Below are 21,442 nucleotides of genomic sequence, written 5' to 3' on the forward strand. Positions count from 1 at the left end.
ACATACTATTTAAAATACTTTTAGTTATGAGATGAGAATTAATAATTTGCGGTTTTACAAATTTTATTATTTTTGAACCGTCCTAGTATTATTCGCGTTTAGAAAATTAAAAGTGTAATGTACAATATATTTTTCACCTTATATACATGACAGCTGCCTGTGACAGGGGCCCACTAGATTTATTTTTCTATAAAATGCCGTTCTGGGTTCTGACATTGACTGATTTTTGTTTTTGGTTTGGTTTTATGATAAAAAAAATGATGTAAACTTTATTTTTCCGTCATTTTTGTACCACCATATCTCCGTAACTTTTCATCCAAAGTTTATATAACAAACTCTCATTTATTTGTACCAAGAAATAATTTCTTAAAGTTTTTTTTGCATTTGTTCCGAAAGACTCTTATGATATTATTACTTTAACTTTCTGCCGAATGCGCTAGGCAACACACTAGTTCTTTTCCATAATATTTATTTTAAATATTAACGTTGATTACCTGTAACACTCGTTCATTTTAAACTATAATAACGCTAAACATGTAAATATTGATCAAACAATTAGCCAAATACTAAGTGATGATTCTATCGCTAATTACTAGTAATTAGTTCGGTGCTGTTTAGAATTTTGATCTTCTAAGAACCAGTGAGTGACATAACTAAGTATATACACAAAAAATGGTAGACATAAATTAAGTGAGAATTTCTTGTCAACGCTCTAATATAATTAATTTAAATAATACACGTGTTAGTGATTTACAATATATTTTAACAGTTTTATTTAAGAAAAAGGCAAATTCTAAATATTTGGATAAATTATTACTTTTTGCTGGTAATACATTTTAATAAATTATAAAAACAGAATGCTCTTGGAATTTTAAATAATATTTATTTATTTTAATGTTCAATATATGTTGTCCTAGTGGGCCTATATTTTGTTCTAGTGATTTTTAAGCAATGCGTAGCTAAATTTTATGACTTTTTAGTTCCCATTTAAATTAAAAATGAGTCGTCATCTGTCTATTATTCGAGAAGAAACAAAATTTTATTTAGGCCAAAGTTTGAAACACCCTGTAAAATGGTTTAACAAAGTAAGAAATTTAAAAGCTACGTTATCATTAAGCTGCATCTTTTCGTTGTTTATATCTATTTTTAAGGTCTAATGATGGCTGGAATTGCCGAAACCGGTCACCAATAAAGAATTTTTTTGACAGTGGTTTGGACTTTGTTCTTGATTTTAACATTAAATATATTATGTTGCAATACACATAAATATGAGCCGTTAAAGACAATACGTCATTCCTTGATCTTTAAAAATTTAAATATAATGCTACTTCCCGCAATATAATGAACAAAAGCATTATAGCGACAGGTAATCAATTTCGCAAGCAACTAATTATAGTTTAACTAACTTATTTTATTTTTGTATTTCTCAGCATCGAAAATTTTAAAAAATATATGGCCATTTTCTATAAAGTAAACACCGCTCTCCATAGGCGTTCTATTAAGTTCATTATCTAAGTTCATGGCAGGAATGGTTGTAACAGCTGGTACAATTGTAAGAACCTGACAATACTGGTTGGGAGTACATAACTAATGCCAGAAATACTGCAGCGAGGACTGCGACACTGTGGAAGTCGGAACCTCGATTACAAAATAGCGGTATTTTGTCGCGGTGTTTTTCTGGAACGGTCGTTACTGTATGCGACTCATGTGGAACCGGTATTCCCATCACTATAAGGTACACAAGTTATAATTGCGAACATAGCTTTTATTTATTATTAAGAAACGTGGAAAATTGTTGACAGACATTTTTCTCGTCGCTCAAATGCCGGCAGACAACGCAAAAGAGGGATGAAATTTTGAAAAAAAAATGATGGCATACATATGCTTGCCGATTGGTGGAATGTCATATTTATTTATTTAAAAAGCTGTATGCAAAAGGCCAGATAAAAAAATCGTGGCTCAATCAGCGGTAGGCAGCTATCAAAAGCACGATATTACTCTACAGGGTGAGTCTTGAGTAAGTGCAAATATTTTCAGTGCTAGTAAATCTCGATAAAAGAAGCATATTTTCTGTTTACCGTTTTTTTTGTATTTGCATCCATTCTTTTAGTGTCGTAACCATAGAGTAAAACCGTAAGTCGTAAGCCATGGTAGCATGGTAGATTAAGAAATTATAACGTGGGTAAATTTGCGGGAACAGGCAGTTCTAAAAAGTTCTCTAAAATATATAGAAAAATTTTAAAAAATGCACGATTTTCAATATCTTTTTTTGCGAAAAAAAATCATAGACCTGTTCCTGGGGTCGAAGTATATCACCCCTAAAAGTATTTCCACTTATTTAATACTCACCCTGTATAATCGTTTTCAGGAAACGCTCGCCGCGTTATCAGTTGAAACATAATACATGTATAAATCTACAAAAAAAATTATGGTGCAGATATCGACTCAGAGGAAGACTCGTTAGCGAGAGCGAGTGTCTGCAGTATCATGAGTTCAAATAAAAATAAATAGTGAGACGTGAGACAGAATAGTAAATGTATGATATCTGTTATTGAAATAATAAAAAATATATTTATAATAAAATCGTATAATATGATTTATTTATACCGTTGTCTATACTTAAATGGATGAGGCGGCGAGCATTCTCTGAAAGCGCTAGAGTAATATCGCCTCCTGATAACTGCCCGCTGCTCATTTAGCCACGATCTTTTTGTCAGCCCTTTTGCATACGGCTTTTAAAATAAATAAATATGCTATTCCGCCAATCGGCATGCAAGTATGCCATATTTTTTTTTCAAAATTTCATCCCTCTTTCGCGTTGTCTGCCGGTATTTATATTAGCGACGAGAAAAATGTCTGCCAAAAATTTTCCACGTTTCTTAATAAAAGTAAATAAAAGCTATTTTCGCAATTATAACTCGTGTACCTTATAATATTTTTAGTGCCAAAATTTCACCCACGGGATCGCGCTGGCAGCCATGACTATTTCATAATGGCTACACAAAAGGATACTTCACAAGAAAAATTAGCCATGTAACGACGATAAGGTTTTTTTTATGTAGCCAGCTCTTAGTCTATTAAAAACCCCGTGTTAAAGACTCTGTGACAATTATTCGAAGATTGTTCTGGCTTAAATCAAGGAAAACCTTTCATTTTTCTCTGCCATAAGTCCTCGGGCGTCTCAGACCGTTGAAGGATTCCCATTCGCGGTTACGGATAGAGTCTTCCAGGTTCTTGAGGTCCGCTTTAAGTTTGTTTTCTCTTGGGAAGCAGCACGGTTCTGGTCCAGTTAGTGGAAGTCGATTCTTTTCTAGCTAGATCGTTTGCTTTTTCATTACCTTCTATCACTTGGTGGGCTGGCACCTAGAGTAGGAGGACTTTATTTTCTCTGTCTTATTTGTTCAGCTTCCCTAGGCATTCTTTGATCAACTTCAAGTTGATGATTACTGAGTTGAACGCTCCTAAGGCGTGCAAGCGCTTAGTTTTCATGTAAGATAAATTGATTCTAACTAAGGTATTCAGTGGTTTAAATTCAAGTATCCCATACACAATATTAAATATAAAATATCATAGCCAGGAAACGTCGTGCGACTTCTGACCTCTACTGTAGTATATCAGAATTCGTAACAGGTACTACGCTGGTTTTACCATAGGAAAATGTTATAACATCATACTGTTTTTTTGTCATCAAATCCTACGAAATCTTAAGCTAGTGAACTATGTCCACCAGATAAAAAATTGTAGGTGCGACTTAAGAAGTACCATTGTCTACTCGTCAAGCGGTATCAAACTTGATTAGCGCTTCCTTGAATAAAGTAATTAAAATTAAACCTTCGTGTATATTTTAAGTAAAATGGTTTTTCGATGTTATTATGTAATGGTAAATAATTAATGAGTTTTCGAATCTGTTTTATCGGACAACCTGTAATCAAATTAACCACACAGAGAAGATATGTGAATATTAACAAGTGGGAGTTACTTTTACAGTTAAAAAAATATGAATTTGATCTTTTATCAAAAATGGGTTATTTTAATTTTGATGTTCCAGAAATTAAAAACAAATTAGAAATAAACATTTCTGGTGAAGCAGGAAGTGACCGGAAAGAATTGAACATGTCAAGCAGTCCTAATTTATGTTGTATACTAATATACCAAGTCTCGTTTTTTATCTGAAAAAATAAAAAAAGTTATAGGGAGAGAGCCACTTTGAGACGCCCCCGGTATATGCTGATAAATATTTAATTATCTTTCGCCTTTGTACTGCAAATATCATTTTTGACATAAAATTACTTCAAATATGGCTCAATTTATATATCTGACATAATATGCAAAATGTGTGTTTAAATTTTCATATGAAATTCAAAAATCAAAATATATACATGGTGTTCTATTTAAAATTAGCTAAAAACTAATTAACTATCAGTCACTTCCCGTTAAACCGGAAGTAACAGAACGTGGAAAATATTTTAAAAGGGTGCCAACATCTTGAATTATTCGGACTTGAAATTTTTAAATTTCTATTTAAACAAGGTGTCCTGGAAATAAGCAAGTATTATAAGGGGTGGCAGATCTCGAGAAAAAAAACATATTTTCTCTTTATCGTTTTTCAAATAAGAAACTGAAAATTTCAAAAAGAAAATATTTTTTGCTAAAATTTTGAGAACCACTAGATCTTTTCTGGATTTTCTTTCTTGTAAATTTAATCTACTACCTATGGTGCCATATTATCAAGAAATTCTAAAAAATTTTTCAAAAATTTCGAATGTTCAAATTTTTTTTTCGCGAAAAAAAACTCATAGGCGTGTTTCTGGGGTTGAACTATACTACTATTTAAAATACTTGCACTTATTTCTAGGACACCTTGTATAAAATCCTAAGAAAAGTATTAATGAAAATGCTGCAAGAACCCTGAATCTTAATAATTTTTTTCCCATAAATTCTTAGTAGTCTAGAGATTATAATTTTTTAAGGAAATAACATACATAGGTATCTATTTTTTATTACTATTTTAAAATTATAAACTATAATAGACTACTAAAAAACTTCAAGGTGAAAAGGTTAAGTTTAACTGTTTTTTTTTGTTTTATTATCCCCATCTCTAAAAAATCTAATTAACATAATCCTATAAATGTACCCGACCGTAGACATTTGTATAATACTACTTTTGGATGGTACATAATATATCAAAATATACTAGAATTTAGGTTTCTGCAAAATTTTTGGTCTACAACGGGTGTGTCTCGAAAGTGATAAAAAAATTGAATTGAATAGAGAAAGATAGTAAAGAGATTTTTTACTATCGTTTTATTACTTTCTTTATGCGTTCTACGCGGCCCCACTTTCCTGGATAGTAATGATATTATTCTTGATTTTAATAAGTGGTAGCCTCAGTATTTCAAAAAATTTGCATAACCAGCGGAACTTCAGCCAAAAGAAAAACGTACTTGGTTCAAAATCACTGAATATTACTATCTTGAGATGTCCGATGGAGTTCTCATAGATTCAAACACCATTAAAGGTCTAATAAGAAACACGTTTATCCTTACTCACTCTAATATACGTCCTATAGATCTTCCTGTGAAGAAGGCATTTTTTAAATTGAATCCCATCAGCGAAAAAAAATTAATGATGTTAGAAAAGACTTCATTATATTCCAGAGGGACATAAGAATTTCTGCGATACTATTATCTCCCGGCCGACTACAACAAGGTTTCCTGACTCGGATAGTGAAAACTAACGTATCGTTTTCTAAGGGTTTTTCGCAGCCTTATTTGATAATTTTCTGTGAATTTATTTTTGGTAGCCTATTTAGTTTTAATACGATTTTTTCTGTGAATTTATTTTTGGTTGTTTTAGTTTGTTCCCCTTGCAAAAAATGCATGTTTTAATAAAAAGAATGCTTGAATTACATTTTTTTTGCTTGAAACACATATTTTATATTTAGTGCTTTTACGTTTGTTATTAAAAGTCCATTACATGATTTGCTTCAAAAAGGCCGAAAAACTTGTACAGGGTGGGTCAAATTCGACGCTTTTAAATGGAAACACCCTTTTCTATAGGAGATAGACGAAAACTAATATCGGTGTCTGGAGCTCAATTTTCATCAAAAACATGATGGTGAAAACCCCACATCAATATCTGTTACCGTTTCGGAGTTACGGGGTGTTATTCAAAAATGTGCATTTTTAACAAATCGCTGTAACTTTTTTGCTATGGAAAATTGTGTATTTCTATGGAAACATTTCCAAAGCACCTTTTACGTAGAATTTAATGGTTTAAGTACAATTTTTTTTAAATTAATAATTCAAGAGTTATCAACAGAAAAATTGATTTTTTATCTGGGACACCCTCTATATTTTTAATTAACTGAAAAGAATTTAAAATTACCTTTCCAAAAATATAGCATACTTGATATTTTGTTATAATCCCCTTCGAAATACAGAATTTTTAAAAGTTCGCCACTTTTTAAGTAGTAGGCTTTGGACCCCTTATTGATGATAATATGCCCTTTTTTTTTAATGGAACTCGAAAACATATTTTTCAGCAAGACGACGCACCGCATCTGAACGCTGAAGTTATCAGCAAATTTTTGCAGCCAATTTCAAGAATAATTGGATAGCTAACCAAGATCCCAGCCGTTGGCCGTCGAGGCCGTCTGACTTTGTGCCCATGAATCTAATCCTATGGATATATTTTGCGAAAGAATAAAGGTTCCTTATTTTTCCGTATAATCTAGACAAGAATTAGAAATACTTAGCAGTTATGAGAAGGTATCTTTCACCCCCACTGAGATGAATTCCGCGTGAAATGTTCAAAAACTGCCCCTCTGTCCATTACAGAAGAAGGTCGATATGTCGAACATCTGTATGTAGCAAAATCTCATGTCTTGGTTTGCTATTTATTTTTATTGTTATTAGATATAGTTTAAATGTGTTGATGTTGGTTAAATATACTTTAAATTGTTATAAAATTCTGCATCTCTCATAGCAAATATTATTTTCATTTTAATTAATGCTCACAGCTAGATTTTTTTGCATTAGAGCCGGTGCCGTTCAAAGCCTACTTATTTATAGGGGGCGAATTTTTATATACTCTATATCTCGAAGAGGAATCGAGCAAAATATCAAGTGTGTTATATTTTTAAAAAGGTAATTTTAAATTCTTTTCAATAAATTAAAAATATACAGGGTGTCCCATATAAAAAATCAAATTTTCTGTTGATAATTCTTAAATTATTAATTTTAAAAAAAATTATACTTAAACCATTAAATTCTACGTAAAAAGGTGCTTTGGAAATGTTTTCATAAAAATACAAAATTTTCCATAGCAAAAAAGTTACAGTGATTTGTTAAAAATGCATATTTTTGAAAAACACCCCGTAACTCCGAAACGGTAACAGATATCGATATGCGGTTTTCACCATCATGTTTTTGACAAGAATTGAGCTCCAGACACCGATATTAGTTTTTGTCTATCTCCTATAGAAAAGGGTGTTTCCATTTAAAAGCGTCGAATTTGACCCACCCTGTACAGTTGTTTAAAAAAAATGTCTAGAAGGCGGTTGTTTTACAATTTTAAAATAAAAATTAAAAAATAAAAGTTAGAAGGTTTTATGTTTATGATGAAAAATTAAAAAATGTGGACACATGCCCTTTAAATAGTAAACGATTCAATTGTATCCATAGAGAGAGCCTAATATTTAGCTTATAAAACATCAACTTTTGATGTTTAACTGCAATTTCTCTTGACGGATGATAATCAAAGAACAAAATGAGATTCCTCGCAAATTTTGAAGTATAATGAGTGGAAAAGTCTAAAGTTTGTGAACTTTTTCTACTAATTGAAAAAAACTACCACTAATTTTGACGTTTTGAATGCTTACATTGAAATTAAAGGAACAAACTTCTACGCTAATTGAAACCACTAATTGAGAGGTTCTGAATGAAGCCTTTCCTGTTTCACCGGAAATTATTACAACTTTTGTTTTTTTAATGGCACCCTGGATATATTTCTACGTTATTCGATAGAAAATGATACTCTGAATAGAATGACATAACATAGGTCAACTTTTGATATTTTCGCTTAAAAACAAATCGTATTTTAAATGTTAATCTGGAGTGCCATGGCTGTGTTAAAAATACTAATTTTTAATCAAGGAGCTTTTTGAAAAATAGTTTTGATAGTCTAATGTTTTTCGTGTCTTGTTCTGGCCGGTTAAGAGATGCCTAATAAATCTCATCACGTCTATTTAGTGTATACAGGGTTATTCATGGCACGTTAGATGTTCATGGAGAACCGGTGATAGGATTTTTTTGAAAATTGGGATTTTTGCATAAAAGCACTTGCTCCGTTTGTCTAAAATATTTTCAGCGTTACAATGTTGCCACATCATTTGAATAGTGGTAGAAAATTAATCTTCTTTGTCATTTTAAATGAAACACCTGGTATATTAATGTATCTTAATGTCCCAAATATTCAAACTTTATAAGTACCGTATGATCGAGAAAAAACGGCGTCAGCGTTGGCTATGGAATGAAGATCGCTGTCATTTTATATGTAAATTTATATGAGAAATGTCATCGATGTTCATTTCCCAGCCAACTGGACGCCGTTTTTTTTTCGATCATACGGTATTAAATTAGAGTTTAGATGCTAAATTTCTAAAATTGTCATGGTAACGAAATTCTTGAAATAAAACTCAACCTCGAACTCAACCAAATCATAATCGAATTACTAATTTTTAAATAGATCTACTTAAAAAAGGGGAAGGTTTAAGTATAGGAACATGATATATCGTTGAAAAGCAAATATATTAGTCTTTTGATTTTTTGAATAATATTCTTATGGCTGAATTTAAAATAACAAAGATTTGAGTAATTTTATAACAAACGGAAATACGTAAATAATTTTTTGCTGTCTCTGTGTAATAGCCAATCGGTTTATCTAAACAGATCGAATATATCGACTTTCGTTAACTTATAACCCAAATTTCATCTTAAATATTTAATTCCTGATTTTACCAATGCTTATTCACGATCATGTTTTTGTCAATTTGACAGATGTTTTATTTTTTATCTAAAAAACTATTAGATATAGTATATATATGTATAGTATATAGTATAAGTTAATATAATAGAAACATTATGAGATATGAAAGTAGATTCCAAACATGTAATAATATACTGGGTGTTCTGTTTAAAATAAGAAAGATGCTACCACTTTTCGAATGATGCTGCAACACTGTAATGCTGAAAATATTTTAGAAAGATGGAGCAGGCGCCTTTAAGTAAAAATCCAAATTTTCAAAAAAATTCTATCACCATGAACGTCTAACGTGCCATCACTATATTTTGGCTATTGAGCCAATATCTAAATGAAACTAGAAATAACTCTAAAATAGGCACGTTTCTACAATTTAAGCGACATGCCTCATTTTCACTCTATTATTCTAGACCTCTATGCTCCAAATCATATTTAAATTCAACGGAAGCACACCAAAAAAGATTTAATCTTAATTTATAAACACCCACGTTGTTTCTGCTGCCCGTCGATTCTTCCACAAAAAACGTAATCATCTTCTCGGACGCTTTTTGCGTTTATTTCAAGCTGGATGTCATGAGACGGAGACCTTGCACGGACCGATTCTTTTTCGGCTTTCTGTAATTTGCCACTAAACACACCTTTTTAGATACGCAATTCCATTTTAGTAAGTCGAATTATCGGCGATATGATGGAATACTACTTATGTCATACAAGAAATAATTTGTTTTTGTTTGTACGGTGTACGTACAGTATAAACGATATTATCGTAGGCCAAGAAGAGAAATACATTATTTTTAAATAATATAGGTACTGCACTGTAAGAAAAATTTAATTACTGTTTACACTTCCAGGTCATACATAGTAACTTTGCGTAATGTGTCCGAAATGCATTTATGTAATTTAAAACTTGATCGAATAAGGAAAAAACAAACGCTTGACCACCATCATTCATCAACGGCTAAAAAATGGATGTAGAGCAATCAAAATCAAACCGAGATATGATGTTTGGGAAATTCTATTTGATATTGACAGAATCATAGGTTGACAACTTATGGTAAGTTGGCATTTGTCTGGTTTTGCATTGCCAGCTGTTCAATTTTAATTGATAGTTATTTTTTATACAAGACGATAAAATGGTATTTTATCGTCGACCGAAAAGATTAATTCACTTAATTTCGGGAGACGATAATACAATTTTATCGTCGTTTATAAAACAATATTTTTTTTCATAGCGAGTTACGTTTTAAAAAATATCCAGAAATTATTATTTCAGGGAATTTATTACGAGTAGAAAAAATTATATAGCCTTGGTTTCTATGTAATTTGACAAATAAATAAAGCAGTCAGTTTTGAGTCAATATTTTTTAATTCTCTTTCGTATCGATTGTTGATTGAATTGGAGCCAGAAATGGCTCAAAACGAAATAAGTAAATTACCAACAGATATTCAGTCTGAGGCGACAAACGCCATATCGAAACTACTTCCATTTAAATCCCGAATAACTTATGAAAAGGAATACAAAAATTTTCAAAAATGGAAGCAAGTAAAAACGTGCGAGAAGAAATAAAGTTTTTAACCCATCCTCGCTGTTAAAGTATCATTTAATCTACCCTTGCAGTTAAAGTGCTATTTTATCTACTATACTCTGTTATTTTTCTCAGGTAAGATTTCGACAGACGATGACAGAAGAAAAGCAGATGACGTCCCATACCAATATATTTATTTTACTAAAAAAAGTATCTAATAATTTTTAAGTTAACTATGGATGGGTTTAAATATAAATCCGTCATGCTCTCCGTCAACTCTTGTTGTTTTAACCAGATGATGCATTTTGATTCGTGTTATTACGTGTGTTTTGTGTCTTTTGAAGTCAAGTGGAGGAAAAATCGAGTGAAAATTAACTGTAGACCCAGAGCACAGTTTATGGTTAATACTCGCTGCCCAGGCAGAAAGTCTTATACACCCCAATGAAGTTACCATCAATAAAGTTCGTATACCATCTCGTCGTAGATAAGTGCATCTCGAATATGGTAGGAGGACCATACTAAACACATACTAAAAACTGGAGTAGCTGTAAAATATCGATATCACATGATAGGTAAATAATGGATTGACTGCAGAGAACTAATGTCAAAAGGTACTGGTTTAAAAAAAAATTAAGATTAAAGTTAATTAATCAACCTTTAAGGTATAAAATTTGGTAATGTAATTATTAATGAAATCGTATGTTTTATTTATGTTGTTTTATTTATTACTGTGGAATATTAAAAATATGTATTTGTACATAAGTTATATTGATAAATATAATCATAAATGCGGGAAGTTTCATAAAGCTTGAAAGTAAGAAATAGTTCTTTTTTATATTTTTTTGGTATGTGGTGTCTTGTTTGTTTTGTATTACATAGGTACCTTTTTTTATTAACATACACATACCGTTTTTTTTATTAAATAAAATAACTCGATTACATTTTTTCAGTTTTATACAGTTTTTTTCACAATATTTTGAAGTAATCACTTGTCAGTCAAATTTTAAATATATTAATTTTCTGCTATGCGATGCGTTCCAGTTGTACCAACTTATATCTTTGTAAAATAAAATAAACTATTTTGAAATTTAAATGACAGACACATCTATCACTGTCAAGGATCTTCTCGTTGGACAGACTATATTTTTGATTTGGATAGATATAAGGCATTTAAGATTTTTATTGATATAATATAAAATTTTAACATTTGCTTTGAAAAAAATATAAAAACTGTTCATAAAAAATCGTTAGGATGATGAAAAAAATCTGGTACAGTTTGAGCTCTGAGTTTGAGCTCTTAATATTAATATTAAGAGGTGTCTCATCGTGATTTTCTATTTTCCATTTAAATAACACAGGAAACAATTTTTTTTGTTTATGGAATTCTATTGCGTTCTAACCTTAACAAATCAACGTTTAGTAATAATCAATACATATTCTTGTAGGAAACTGAACGTCTGTCTTCAAAAAAGGTCTGATATAAATTTTCATTTAATCGACACGTTTGAAAGTTATTGGGGCTAGAGTTCAACTTCAAATCGTATATGAGAACGTCCACGATTTCTTATAATTTATTTCATATTTTTTTTTATATTTTATTATTAACTAGCGTGTACCCGCGACTTCGTTCGCATCGAATTAATCATTTTTAATGGTGATGATAAAGCAAAGCAAGATTTTCCATTAACAAACAAACTGGATAAAATTTTCTCACATTTATGTCAGCATGAGAAAAAACAATATAGCGATATTATTATACTATAACTTGGTAATATTTGAGGGGTAGTTTCATCTTGTTGGAATTTGACTTTCGAAAAATCTGTTTGCCAAAAATAAGCTTTTACGTCAAGCAGTTTAAGCAGAATCGTGGTTAATCAATTACCCAACTTTTCGGAACACCCTGTATGATTTTTTAAAAAATTTCATAATATTATGTAAAAAAACAAAATAAATTATGCGTGTCCAAGCGTTTTCCCGAAAGACTTACCGTTTTTTAAATAACAAATATTGTAATATTTGAGGGGCGTTTTCACCCTCTTGGAATTTGAGATTCGAGAAACCCTTCCTTATCGAACCTCTACACCCCACAGTCAATCCGTTTGCCAAAAATCAGCTTTAAACGTCAATCAGTTTAAGCAGAATCGTGATTACTCAATGGTCATATTTTATGACACACCCTGTATAAATTTTTAAAAAATCTTAAAATATGTAAAACAACAAAATAAAATATACGTGTTTAAGAGTTTTTCCGAAAAACTCACCGGTTTTTAAATAGAAAATATTCTAATATTTGAGGGGTGGTTTCACCCCCTTAGAATTCGAGTTTCGAAAAATCCCTTCTTATCTAACCTCTATACCCTAAAGTCAATCCGTTTTCCAAAAATCACCTTTTTACGTCAAGCGCTTTAAGCAGGATCGTGATTAATCAATGACCAGCTTTTTCGAAACACCTTGTATACATTTTTAAAAAATCTTAAAATATGTAAAAAAACAAAATAAAATATAGGTGTTTAAGCGTTTTTTTCGGAAACTTGACCGTTTTTTAAATAAAAAATATTGTAATATTTGAGGGGTGGTTTCACCCTCTTGGAACTGGAATTTCGAAAAATCCCTTCTTATCGAACCTCTACATCCTAGAATCAACCTGTATGCCGAAATTGAGCTTCTTACGTTGAGTGGTTTGAGCAGGATCGTGATTAATCAGTATGTCAGTCACTTAAGGATTTTATATATTAGACAAGGCTATTAGTATAGATTATTTAAAATATCATATTTATGTTTTTGAGCTATTTTTTGGTGACAAAAAAAATAATTGTGGAAGTTATCATATACGATTTGAAGTTGAAACTTAACCTTCAATAACTTTCAAACGATTGGTAGCATTTCTTGAAGAAGAGCTGCGTATTTTCGGTAAATCTCAATATAATTCAAATTTGACACTGTAAAGACTCGGTCTATGTTTGTTTTTGTATCGGGTACTTTAACAATCAAAAAAATTGAATCTTTATCTTTTATGTTATCGACCGTCATTTTAGTAAGTTCCTCACGGCGGCGGCGGCAAGCACCAGAAATACCAAATATTAAAACGACCTAAAAGGAAATCGATGACGATGTTCAGTAATAAAAAAAAACATACCTACATTCCAAGCTCACGCTTTTTTTTCGAAGCAATAATACAATAATAGTAATTCTTAGGGATATACCTATTTTAATGTTTGTAGAAAAAATGTTGTTTGCAACTCGTGCGCGAACTACTTTGGTGATCTCGGCTATTTTTTCAACTCGGCTACGCCTCGTTAAACAATTCAAGTGTCGATCACCAAAGTAGCACTTCGCACACTAGATACAAAAATAACTATTATGACTTAGCTGTAAAACCAATAGGGGAGACAATAATTACACAGTCCCATATTTGCATAGCATTTTCTATCTCTCCAACGAAGATGCACCACCCGGTATATGATGAATATAGGATTATTTCAGGTAGCAGCGGGAAAAAGCCAGTTCATTGTCGTCTGGCGGTAATGGGATTTTCGCAGGAAGTCTATGTTTTAAAAGGACATTTTAATTGGTTTTATTGTTTGTTGTTCCCAACTCGTCTTGTCTCGAAAAAAGCGAAAATAATGAACCTAAATGATATAGAATTTTTGACGATACTTTTCAATTGACAATAATTATGACGGGATTTCTCGGGAGAATTACGACTATTTTAGTAGTTTAGGAAGGTTTTTTTGATCTTTGTTCTAGCGACCTTGCAATTTTTAATTCGATACTTGACGTTGCATTTTATTTTGTAAAATTAATCGTAATCTTATTAAAAAATCATTAATTGGTTTACCTTTATTTAAAATTAAGAGTTTCAGCATTTCGTTCATTCTATAATTAATTATTCATATTTCATTTTTATTTTGTAGAAAGGAAAATATACAGGATAAGTCTTACATAGGTGGATAGTCTTAAATGATTATTAATCATAATAATCATTTGCTTCTGAAAACGTGTGTTGTGGTAATTTAGTGGTTTTATTTTGCTGTTGTAACACCAAAGGTTCCAACTTCCAACTGTAATATAGGTGTTAATATTTTTGAGGTTGGTAAATCTCTACATAAGAAATATCATTTCTTTTTCTGTTTTACCTTAAGTAAGAAGAAAAAAAAACATCTCTCCATCTTCATCTCCATCTACTACTTATACTGCTCTATTTTTAATGTATTATATTATTCAGGTTGGATCATGGCGACGGTATGTTACACGTTTCTGGAGAACCGGTTATAAGATTTTTTTTTAAATTTGGATTTTTAAGGCACCTGTTCTATCAATCTAAATTATTTTCATCGAGACAGTGTTGCCGCATCCATTGAAAACTAGTAGCTTCTTTGTCATTTTAAGTGGGGGGAACACGTTTTATATTATTACATTTTTGGAAACTATTTTCATATCTCATAATTTTTCTATTATACTATCGTATACCTATGTCTTATAGTTTACGAAATATAAAATACTAGTCTATTACCCCTAAAATATTTGCATTATCTAAGATTCACCCTGCATATTAGAAATTAAACAGAAACAAAAAAGAAGAAAACAAAGAAGAAACAAATAAAACCTTTATTAAATAATTTGTAAATACTGCATAATAGTTATCTACTAAGGTTTTGTTAATTTATAGTTAGTTAATATTTTTTTAGTTAATATTTGATTTTGCTGGATTCGTAGCTGATTTGATCTTACGACTTTTGTCTATATTTAGCTATACCGGGTGCGTCTCAAAAGTGGCTCACCCCTATAACTTTCTATTTTTTCAGATAAAAAAACGAGATTTGGTATGTTAGTAAATGACACAAATTAGGATTGATTGACGCATTCAATTATTTTCGGTCACTGCCTGTTTCACCGGAAATGACTACAATTTTTAAATAATGACACCCTTATTATCGTATTTTTTTACTTAATTTGATAGAAAATGATATTCTGAATAGACTGACATAGCATATGTCAACTTATGACATTTTCAATAAAAAATACTGTGCAGAAATGCAGTTGTGGACTGTATTAATTTTAAATTTTAGTTTGACTGGTCTTATTTTATCAATGTAAATTACGTTAATAGCTGGGAGAAACCGCACAGAGAAATGAGAAACCTGCTCCTACCTTTAATGGTCGTCTCAGACAGCTTCAGAGGGCCCAACATTCCACCCACCAAAACATATGTTTTTAAAAATAAGATAAAGAAAAAAAAATAATGCAAAGTTAAGAATAAAAAAATGTATAAAGAATTATTTTACCTTATTAGTTGCCAGGTAAAGGGCAAATTTTGACAACTGGTCTTTGTAATATCCCATGTGCAGTTTTAAGTGTAACTACACGAACAATATTGTCTTTTCCGGGATGAAGCTTTATGACTCTACCCAATTTCCAAGATAACGGAGATTTTGTTTCATGTTTGATCAGAACTAATGAATTCAATTTTATTTCAGGAGTAGGTTCGGTCCATTTATGCCGTTCTTGCATTAAATGTACATACTCCTGAGACCAACGTTTCCAAAAATCAGTATGCATACGTTGAATTAGTTGCCATCTTGACAATCTATTAAGAGGGATAGAGGTCAGATCAGATTCTGGAAAACCAATTGTTAAAGGTTCTAAGGTCAGAAAGTGACCGGGAGTTAATGGTTGTAAATCATTGGGATCGGCACTTATAACCGATAATGGCCGAGAATTCAGCACTGCTTCAATTTGGGTTAGAATAGTGGAGAATTCTTCATATGTCAAAATCTGAGAGCCGATTGTTCGATATAAATGAGATTTCATAGATTTTACACCGGCTTCGGCCAGGCCATTAAAGTGAGGACTGCCGGGTGGATTAAATTTCCAAGTAATGGATAAAACTTGAGCCGCAACCTGGGCGAATTGAAGCATTTGGTTGCTGGCACCTTTGAAATTAGTACCTTGATCACTAGAAATAAAAGAACATCTGCCACGACGCGAAACAAAACGCTTAAAAGCGGCCAAAAAAGCCTCAGAAGTAAGGTCTGAAGTAGCTTCAAGATGTATTGCTTTGGTAGCTGAGCATACAAAAACACAAACATATCCCTTATAGATCTTGGCTTTTCTGTATCGATGCATTGTTAGAGAAAAGGGACCTGCAAAATCAATACAAATGGACGAAAAAGCCTTCAATTGTGAAATACGTAACGATGGCAAATCAGCCATATAAGGATTGTATGATTTAGGTTTACAGCGAAAGCAACCAATACATCGATTTAAACATTTGTAAATAGAACTTCGTGGAGATAGTATCCAAAATTGTTGAAGGATTAAACAGTGCAATATCTTTAAAACTGGGTGAAGGTTTGCTTGATGAATCCACTCAATAATCAAATCAGTAAGTCGGTGTGATTTAGGCAATAATATAGGGTGTTTTACATCGTACGTGAAGTTGCTATTATTAAGTCTGCCACCCACCCTGACAAGACCTTACGAGTCCAAGAAAGGCGCAAGTTTCCGAAAAGGTTTAGGCAGTAAAGCATTTGATAGAATTTTTATCTATAATGTCTGAAAAGGTCTTTCGTTGAACATGTCGAATAGTATAAATCAATGATTTATGCATTTCAGAAGATGAAATAAAAGAGGTTTTACTTTGCAGTGAATCTTTAGATTTAAGGAAAAATCTTAAAACATAGGCTAAAACTCTTTGCATTTTACGTATCGAAGAAAACTTGTGAAATCGAAGAAAACTTTGCCTTGGATATGACTACTCTGTTAGCTACAAAAGTTTTCCATTTATGAGGACTGGCAGCTAACCAGGCTAAAACGACCGTCGAATCAGACCATGCATATATGGAATTAAAACAGAGATAATCTGCGTAAGTAGTAGTAACAAAAGTAAGCAAATCCGCCAATAAAACAGCTGCACAGAGCTCTAGACGAGGCAATGAAACAATTTTTAATGAAGCCACTTTACACTTAGCAGTGACCAAAAAGGTACTGACTTGACCACTATCATTGATAGTCCGAAAATATATGACGGCTGCGTAACCAGTTTGGGAAGCATCACAGAAACCGTGCAGTTCCATACAAGAAATATTATCAGAAATTACACGTCGAGGTATTCTAATTCCAGCTAGTTGGGATAGTTCGGATTTATACCTATTCCAGACCTGCAATATATCTGTAGAAGGAGTTTCATCCCAAGATATATTAGATTCCCAGAGTTTTTGTAGAAGACATTTTGCTAATAGAATAACTGGGGAAATAAAACCAATAGGGTCATATATTCTACTAATTTCGGAAAGTATATTCCGTTTAGTACATTGGCGATCAACTGGATTAAAAGAATAGGTAAACTCGTCAGATTTTGGACACCATTTTAGACCTAAAACTTTAATGAACGACGGTTCTTCTTTGTCAAAGCTACAAGACATTTGTACATCAGAAGGAGGAATATGGCTTAACAAATCAGGTTGATTACTTGCCCATTTTCTCAATTCGAACCCCCCAGTACGCATAAGATCAACAAGTTCGTGTTGCAAACTTAGAGCAGAATTTAGATCTTTGCACCACAAATTGCGTCATCTATATAAATATTTTTCTTTATTGCCTTTGCAGCTAAAGGAAAATGAGACTCTCCCTGATTAGCAAGTTCTTGCAGTGTTCGAAGAGCTAAATATGGAGCAGACGATACCCCGTATGTCACTGTGAGCAGTTTGTATTCTTGAATTGGTTCATCTGAAGAAAAACGCCATATGATTCTTTGAAAGTTTTGAAATTGTGGTTGAATAAGAATTTGTCTATACATTTGCTTAATGTCACAAATAAAAACATATAGATGAAATCTAAAAGTTAAAAGAATAGAAGCAATATCCTGTTGTAACTTAGGTCCTATAAATAAAGAATCATTGAGAGATGTTCCATTCGTGTCTCGAAAACTAGCATTAAAAACCACCCTAAGCTTAGGTCCAGATATCTCATTTTTTATAACAGAATGATGAGGTATGTAGTAAGCTGTAGGAGAGTTATAGTCTTCCGGAGGGATCAATACCATATGTCCATTGTTGAGATAATCCTGCATAAACTCACAGTAAGCTTTACGAAGCTCTGGATTTTTAGCAAGCCGGAACTCTAGTGATGTAAATAGTCGACGAGCTTGATAACATGTATTACGGAAGAATGGATTCGGTATTTTAAACGGAAGAGGTACACAGAATCTGCCAGACTGATCTCTATAAGTTAGCGATCTATAAATTTCCTCACACTGGACATCCTCAGTAGACAGGCTAGAAATTTTAGGAATTTCCTCAACTTCCCAAAATTTTTGAAGCTGAATATCTAAGTTACTTTCAATAGAAGTATGGCAGCTTAGCAAAGTTGAATTATGTAACGGTACATGGTCAGAAACTGCCATACCTTGAAGAATATATCCGAAAATTGTTTCTAAAGCAACAGGTTGACCCGGTTCACCTAAAACCCGTCCCGAACGTAGAATATGAGGTACCAATTCAGCACCAACTAAAAGGTCAATAGGACCTGGTTTATGAAATGAATAATCAGCTAATTTAAGATTCTGGATATGTGTCCAAGACAAAGGATTTATATTTATCTTAGGTTGGTCAGAACAAATTTTCGGTAAAATGATACTATCAAAAGAGAATAGAGGATTAGAATCATTAATGGTTTAATCGTACAATGTGTGACGCCCTGATTTGTTTGCGCTGACATTCCATTAAGTCCTTCAATGGGAATAGAAAAGCGTTTACGTGGTAATCCAAGACGATTTACACATTTTTCTGTAATAAAGTTAGCCATGCTAGCGGAGTCAAAGAGAATTCGAATTTGTTGAAAGTTTCCCCGAATATCTTTGATGTCGACAATGGCTGTAGATAATAAAACCGTAGATTGTTTAGTAGATAACGTGCTCGCCATAGCACTGACAGAAGGGCCAGGAGTTGACTCTAGGATTGCACGGTCATCAGTGTGATTGAAATTTGAATTGACTGGAGTATTAGATGAAGAACTATCTATAGCTTTATCCAGATGCAATAATGTGTGATGAGGAGATCCACAAATTTTACATTTAAAAAAGAATTGCATTTTCGTACAGAATGGGAAGATAACAAACAATTTGTACATAAATTGTGTTGTTTAGCAAAGTTTAACCGGTCCTGCGGTGTTTTTGAAAGAAAGGAAAAACATCTGTATAATGCATGTGAAGATGAACACAGTACACATTTCAGTTTGTCCCCCTTATTAGATTGATATGGTGTGGCATTGTTATTACTTGTTGTCATAAAGGCTGGATAACCAGTTTTAATTTCTGAAGATTTTTTATTAGATGAAAAACTAGAGGATTGATACGATTGTTTGCTCTTATCCTTATAATGTTCATTATTGTATGAAGTAGTAAACTGAACTGACTCTAAGGCTTTACATTTATTTTCCAAAAAATGTGTTAAATCTGAATATGTCGGAATTTCGACAGTATTTTGAACTTCAAAATCAGTCCTAATAGAAACATTTAATTTTTGCAATAACATATTAAATAAGAGAAAATCCCAATGAGTAACAGGAAATTGCAAAACGCGTAGCGCAGAAATATTTTCGGAAAAAATATTTAAAAGGTTTCTAAGTTCAGTACAAGTTCCTTTTCTGACCTGTCCAGCTTGACAGATTTCATTATAATGATAAGTAGCCAACAATCTTTTATTTTGATATCGATTTTTAATAGCAGTATAAGCAACTGTATAATTATTTTCAGTGACTGGAAGTCCTTTAATTACAGATAGAGGTTCTTTACCCAATGACGTTAGTAAATATTGGAACTTTTCTACATTTGACAATTGTGAATTTTCATGTATTAAAGTATTAAAAAGATCAAAAAATCCAGACCAACTTTTGAAATCGCCTTCAAATATAGGAAGAGTAATTTTCGGTAATTTTGCAGTAATTTTAGGAGTGGAAACATTGGTCGAATTATTTGTCAAAGAATTGTCACCTACAATTTGATATTTTATAGCTTTAGATCCGTAGAATGCGTTGTCAGCTGATATACGTAAAGCATCATATTTTTTAAAATCTTCGTCTGATATGAGAGAAATAATTTGATTGTGATAAGTCATAAAATCTTCATACACCTTGTCAATAGTCTCTACTCTAGCTAAAAATATCGATTTTTGAGAGTTGTCACTAGATATTGCAACACCAATGTCATAAGTTTCTTTTAAACGGTTAAACGCTGTTGTTCGTTTTAAATCATACTTAGAAATTTTATCTGACATAGTGAAAATATTTTAATATTATATCTGATTTTGAATAAATGAAATTATAATATTAAAACTAAAATAATAATAATTGAGTTCAGATAAAACTGCAAGAATTAATATCAGTAAAAAATATTGTTTATAAACAAATGTGAAACTATCAAAAAAAAATGTACTAAGTACAATTGTGACAGTACAATACGATAGTACAATTCTACGTCGCTCAGAATTTACCCGACCAAGTAAATTGGTGCGTATTTGTATCGCTGCGCGCTCGTACAAAAAATGAACCAAAAAACTATAAGGCTTGGTATCTGTGGAATGTATGGATTTTAAATCGCAAAATTGAAAACTGATATATTAAAAAGAATTATAAAATAAAATCCGGCTCGAAGGACCAAAAATGTGCAGAAATGAAGTTGTGGACTGTATTAATTTTAAATTTTAGTTTGACTGGTCTTATTTTATCAATGTAAATTACGTTAATAGCTGGGAGAAACCGCACAGAGAAATGAGAAACCTGCTTCTACCTTTAATGGTCGTCTCAGACAGCTTCAGAGGGCCCTCTTCTCGATCTTGATCTTCTCAGCGCTAATTTTCACACATACACTAACATGA

The 21,442-nt window shown here is 31.9% G+C and overlaps 3 protein-coding genes across 3 annotated transcripts; all 3 read right to left on the reverse strand.

Moving 5' to 3' along the window:
- Positions 1–15,857: 15,857 nt before the first annotated feature.
- LOC115884581 lies at positions 15,858–16,694 on the reverse strand. The gene has a single exon (XM_030903204.1). It carries the CDS (start codon positions 16,692–16,694, stop codon positions 15,858–15,860), a length of 837 nt encoding a protein of 278 aa, XP_030759064.1.
- A 575-nt stretch (positions 16,695–17,269) lies between these two features.
- Positions 17,270–18,076, reverse strand: LOC115884582. Its single transcript, XM_030903205.1, has one exon. The coding sequence runs from the start codon at positions 18,074–18,076 to the stop codon at positions 17,270–17,272; it is 807 nt and encodes a 268-aa protein (XP_030759065.1).
- Positions 18,077–18,114: 38 nt separating this feature from the next.
- On the reverse strand, positions 18,115–20,842 carry LOC115884583. The gene is made up of 2 exons (XM_030903206.1): positions 20,458–20,842; positions 18,115–19,094 (listed from the first exon to the last, which is right to left on the reverse strand). The coding sequence occupies exons 1-2, from the start codon at positions 20,840–20,842 to the stop codon at positions 18,115–18,117; spliced, it is 1,365 nt and encodes a 454-aa protein (XP_030759066.1).
- Between the last annotated feature and the right edge of the window lie 600 nt (positions 20,843–21,442).

This window comes from Sitophilus oryzae, unplaced genomic scaffold, assembly GCF_002938485.1.
Source record: "Sitophilus oryzae breed Bouriz unplaced genomic scaffold, Soryzae_2.0 scaffold_302_pilon_pilon, whole genome shotgun sequence".
Taxonomy (NCBI): Eukaryota; Metazoa; Arthropoda; class Insecta; order Coleoptera; family Curculionidae; genus Sitophilus; species Sitophilus oryzae.

Excerpts from the sequence above, each read along its gene's own strand:
- LOC115884581 (XM_030903204.1), bottom strand. The coding sequence starts at position 16,694 with ATGCATCGATACAGAAAAGCCAAGATCTATAAGGGATATGTTTGTGTT.
- LOC115884582 (XM_030903205.1), bottom strand. The coding sequence starts at position 18,076 with ATGCGTACTGGGGGGTTCGAATTGAGAAAATGGGCAAGTAATCAACCT.
- LOC115884583 (XM_030903206.1), bottom strand. The coding sequence starts at position 20,842 with ATGTCAGATAAAATTTCTAAGTATGATTTAAAACGAACAACAGCGTTT. Across the intron at positions 19,095-20,457 it reads ATTTGAAGGCGATTTCAAAA|GTCCTATTGACCTTTTAGTT; the intron begins GTTGGTCTGGAT and ends TTCATAAACCAG.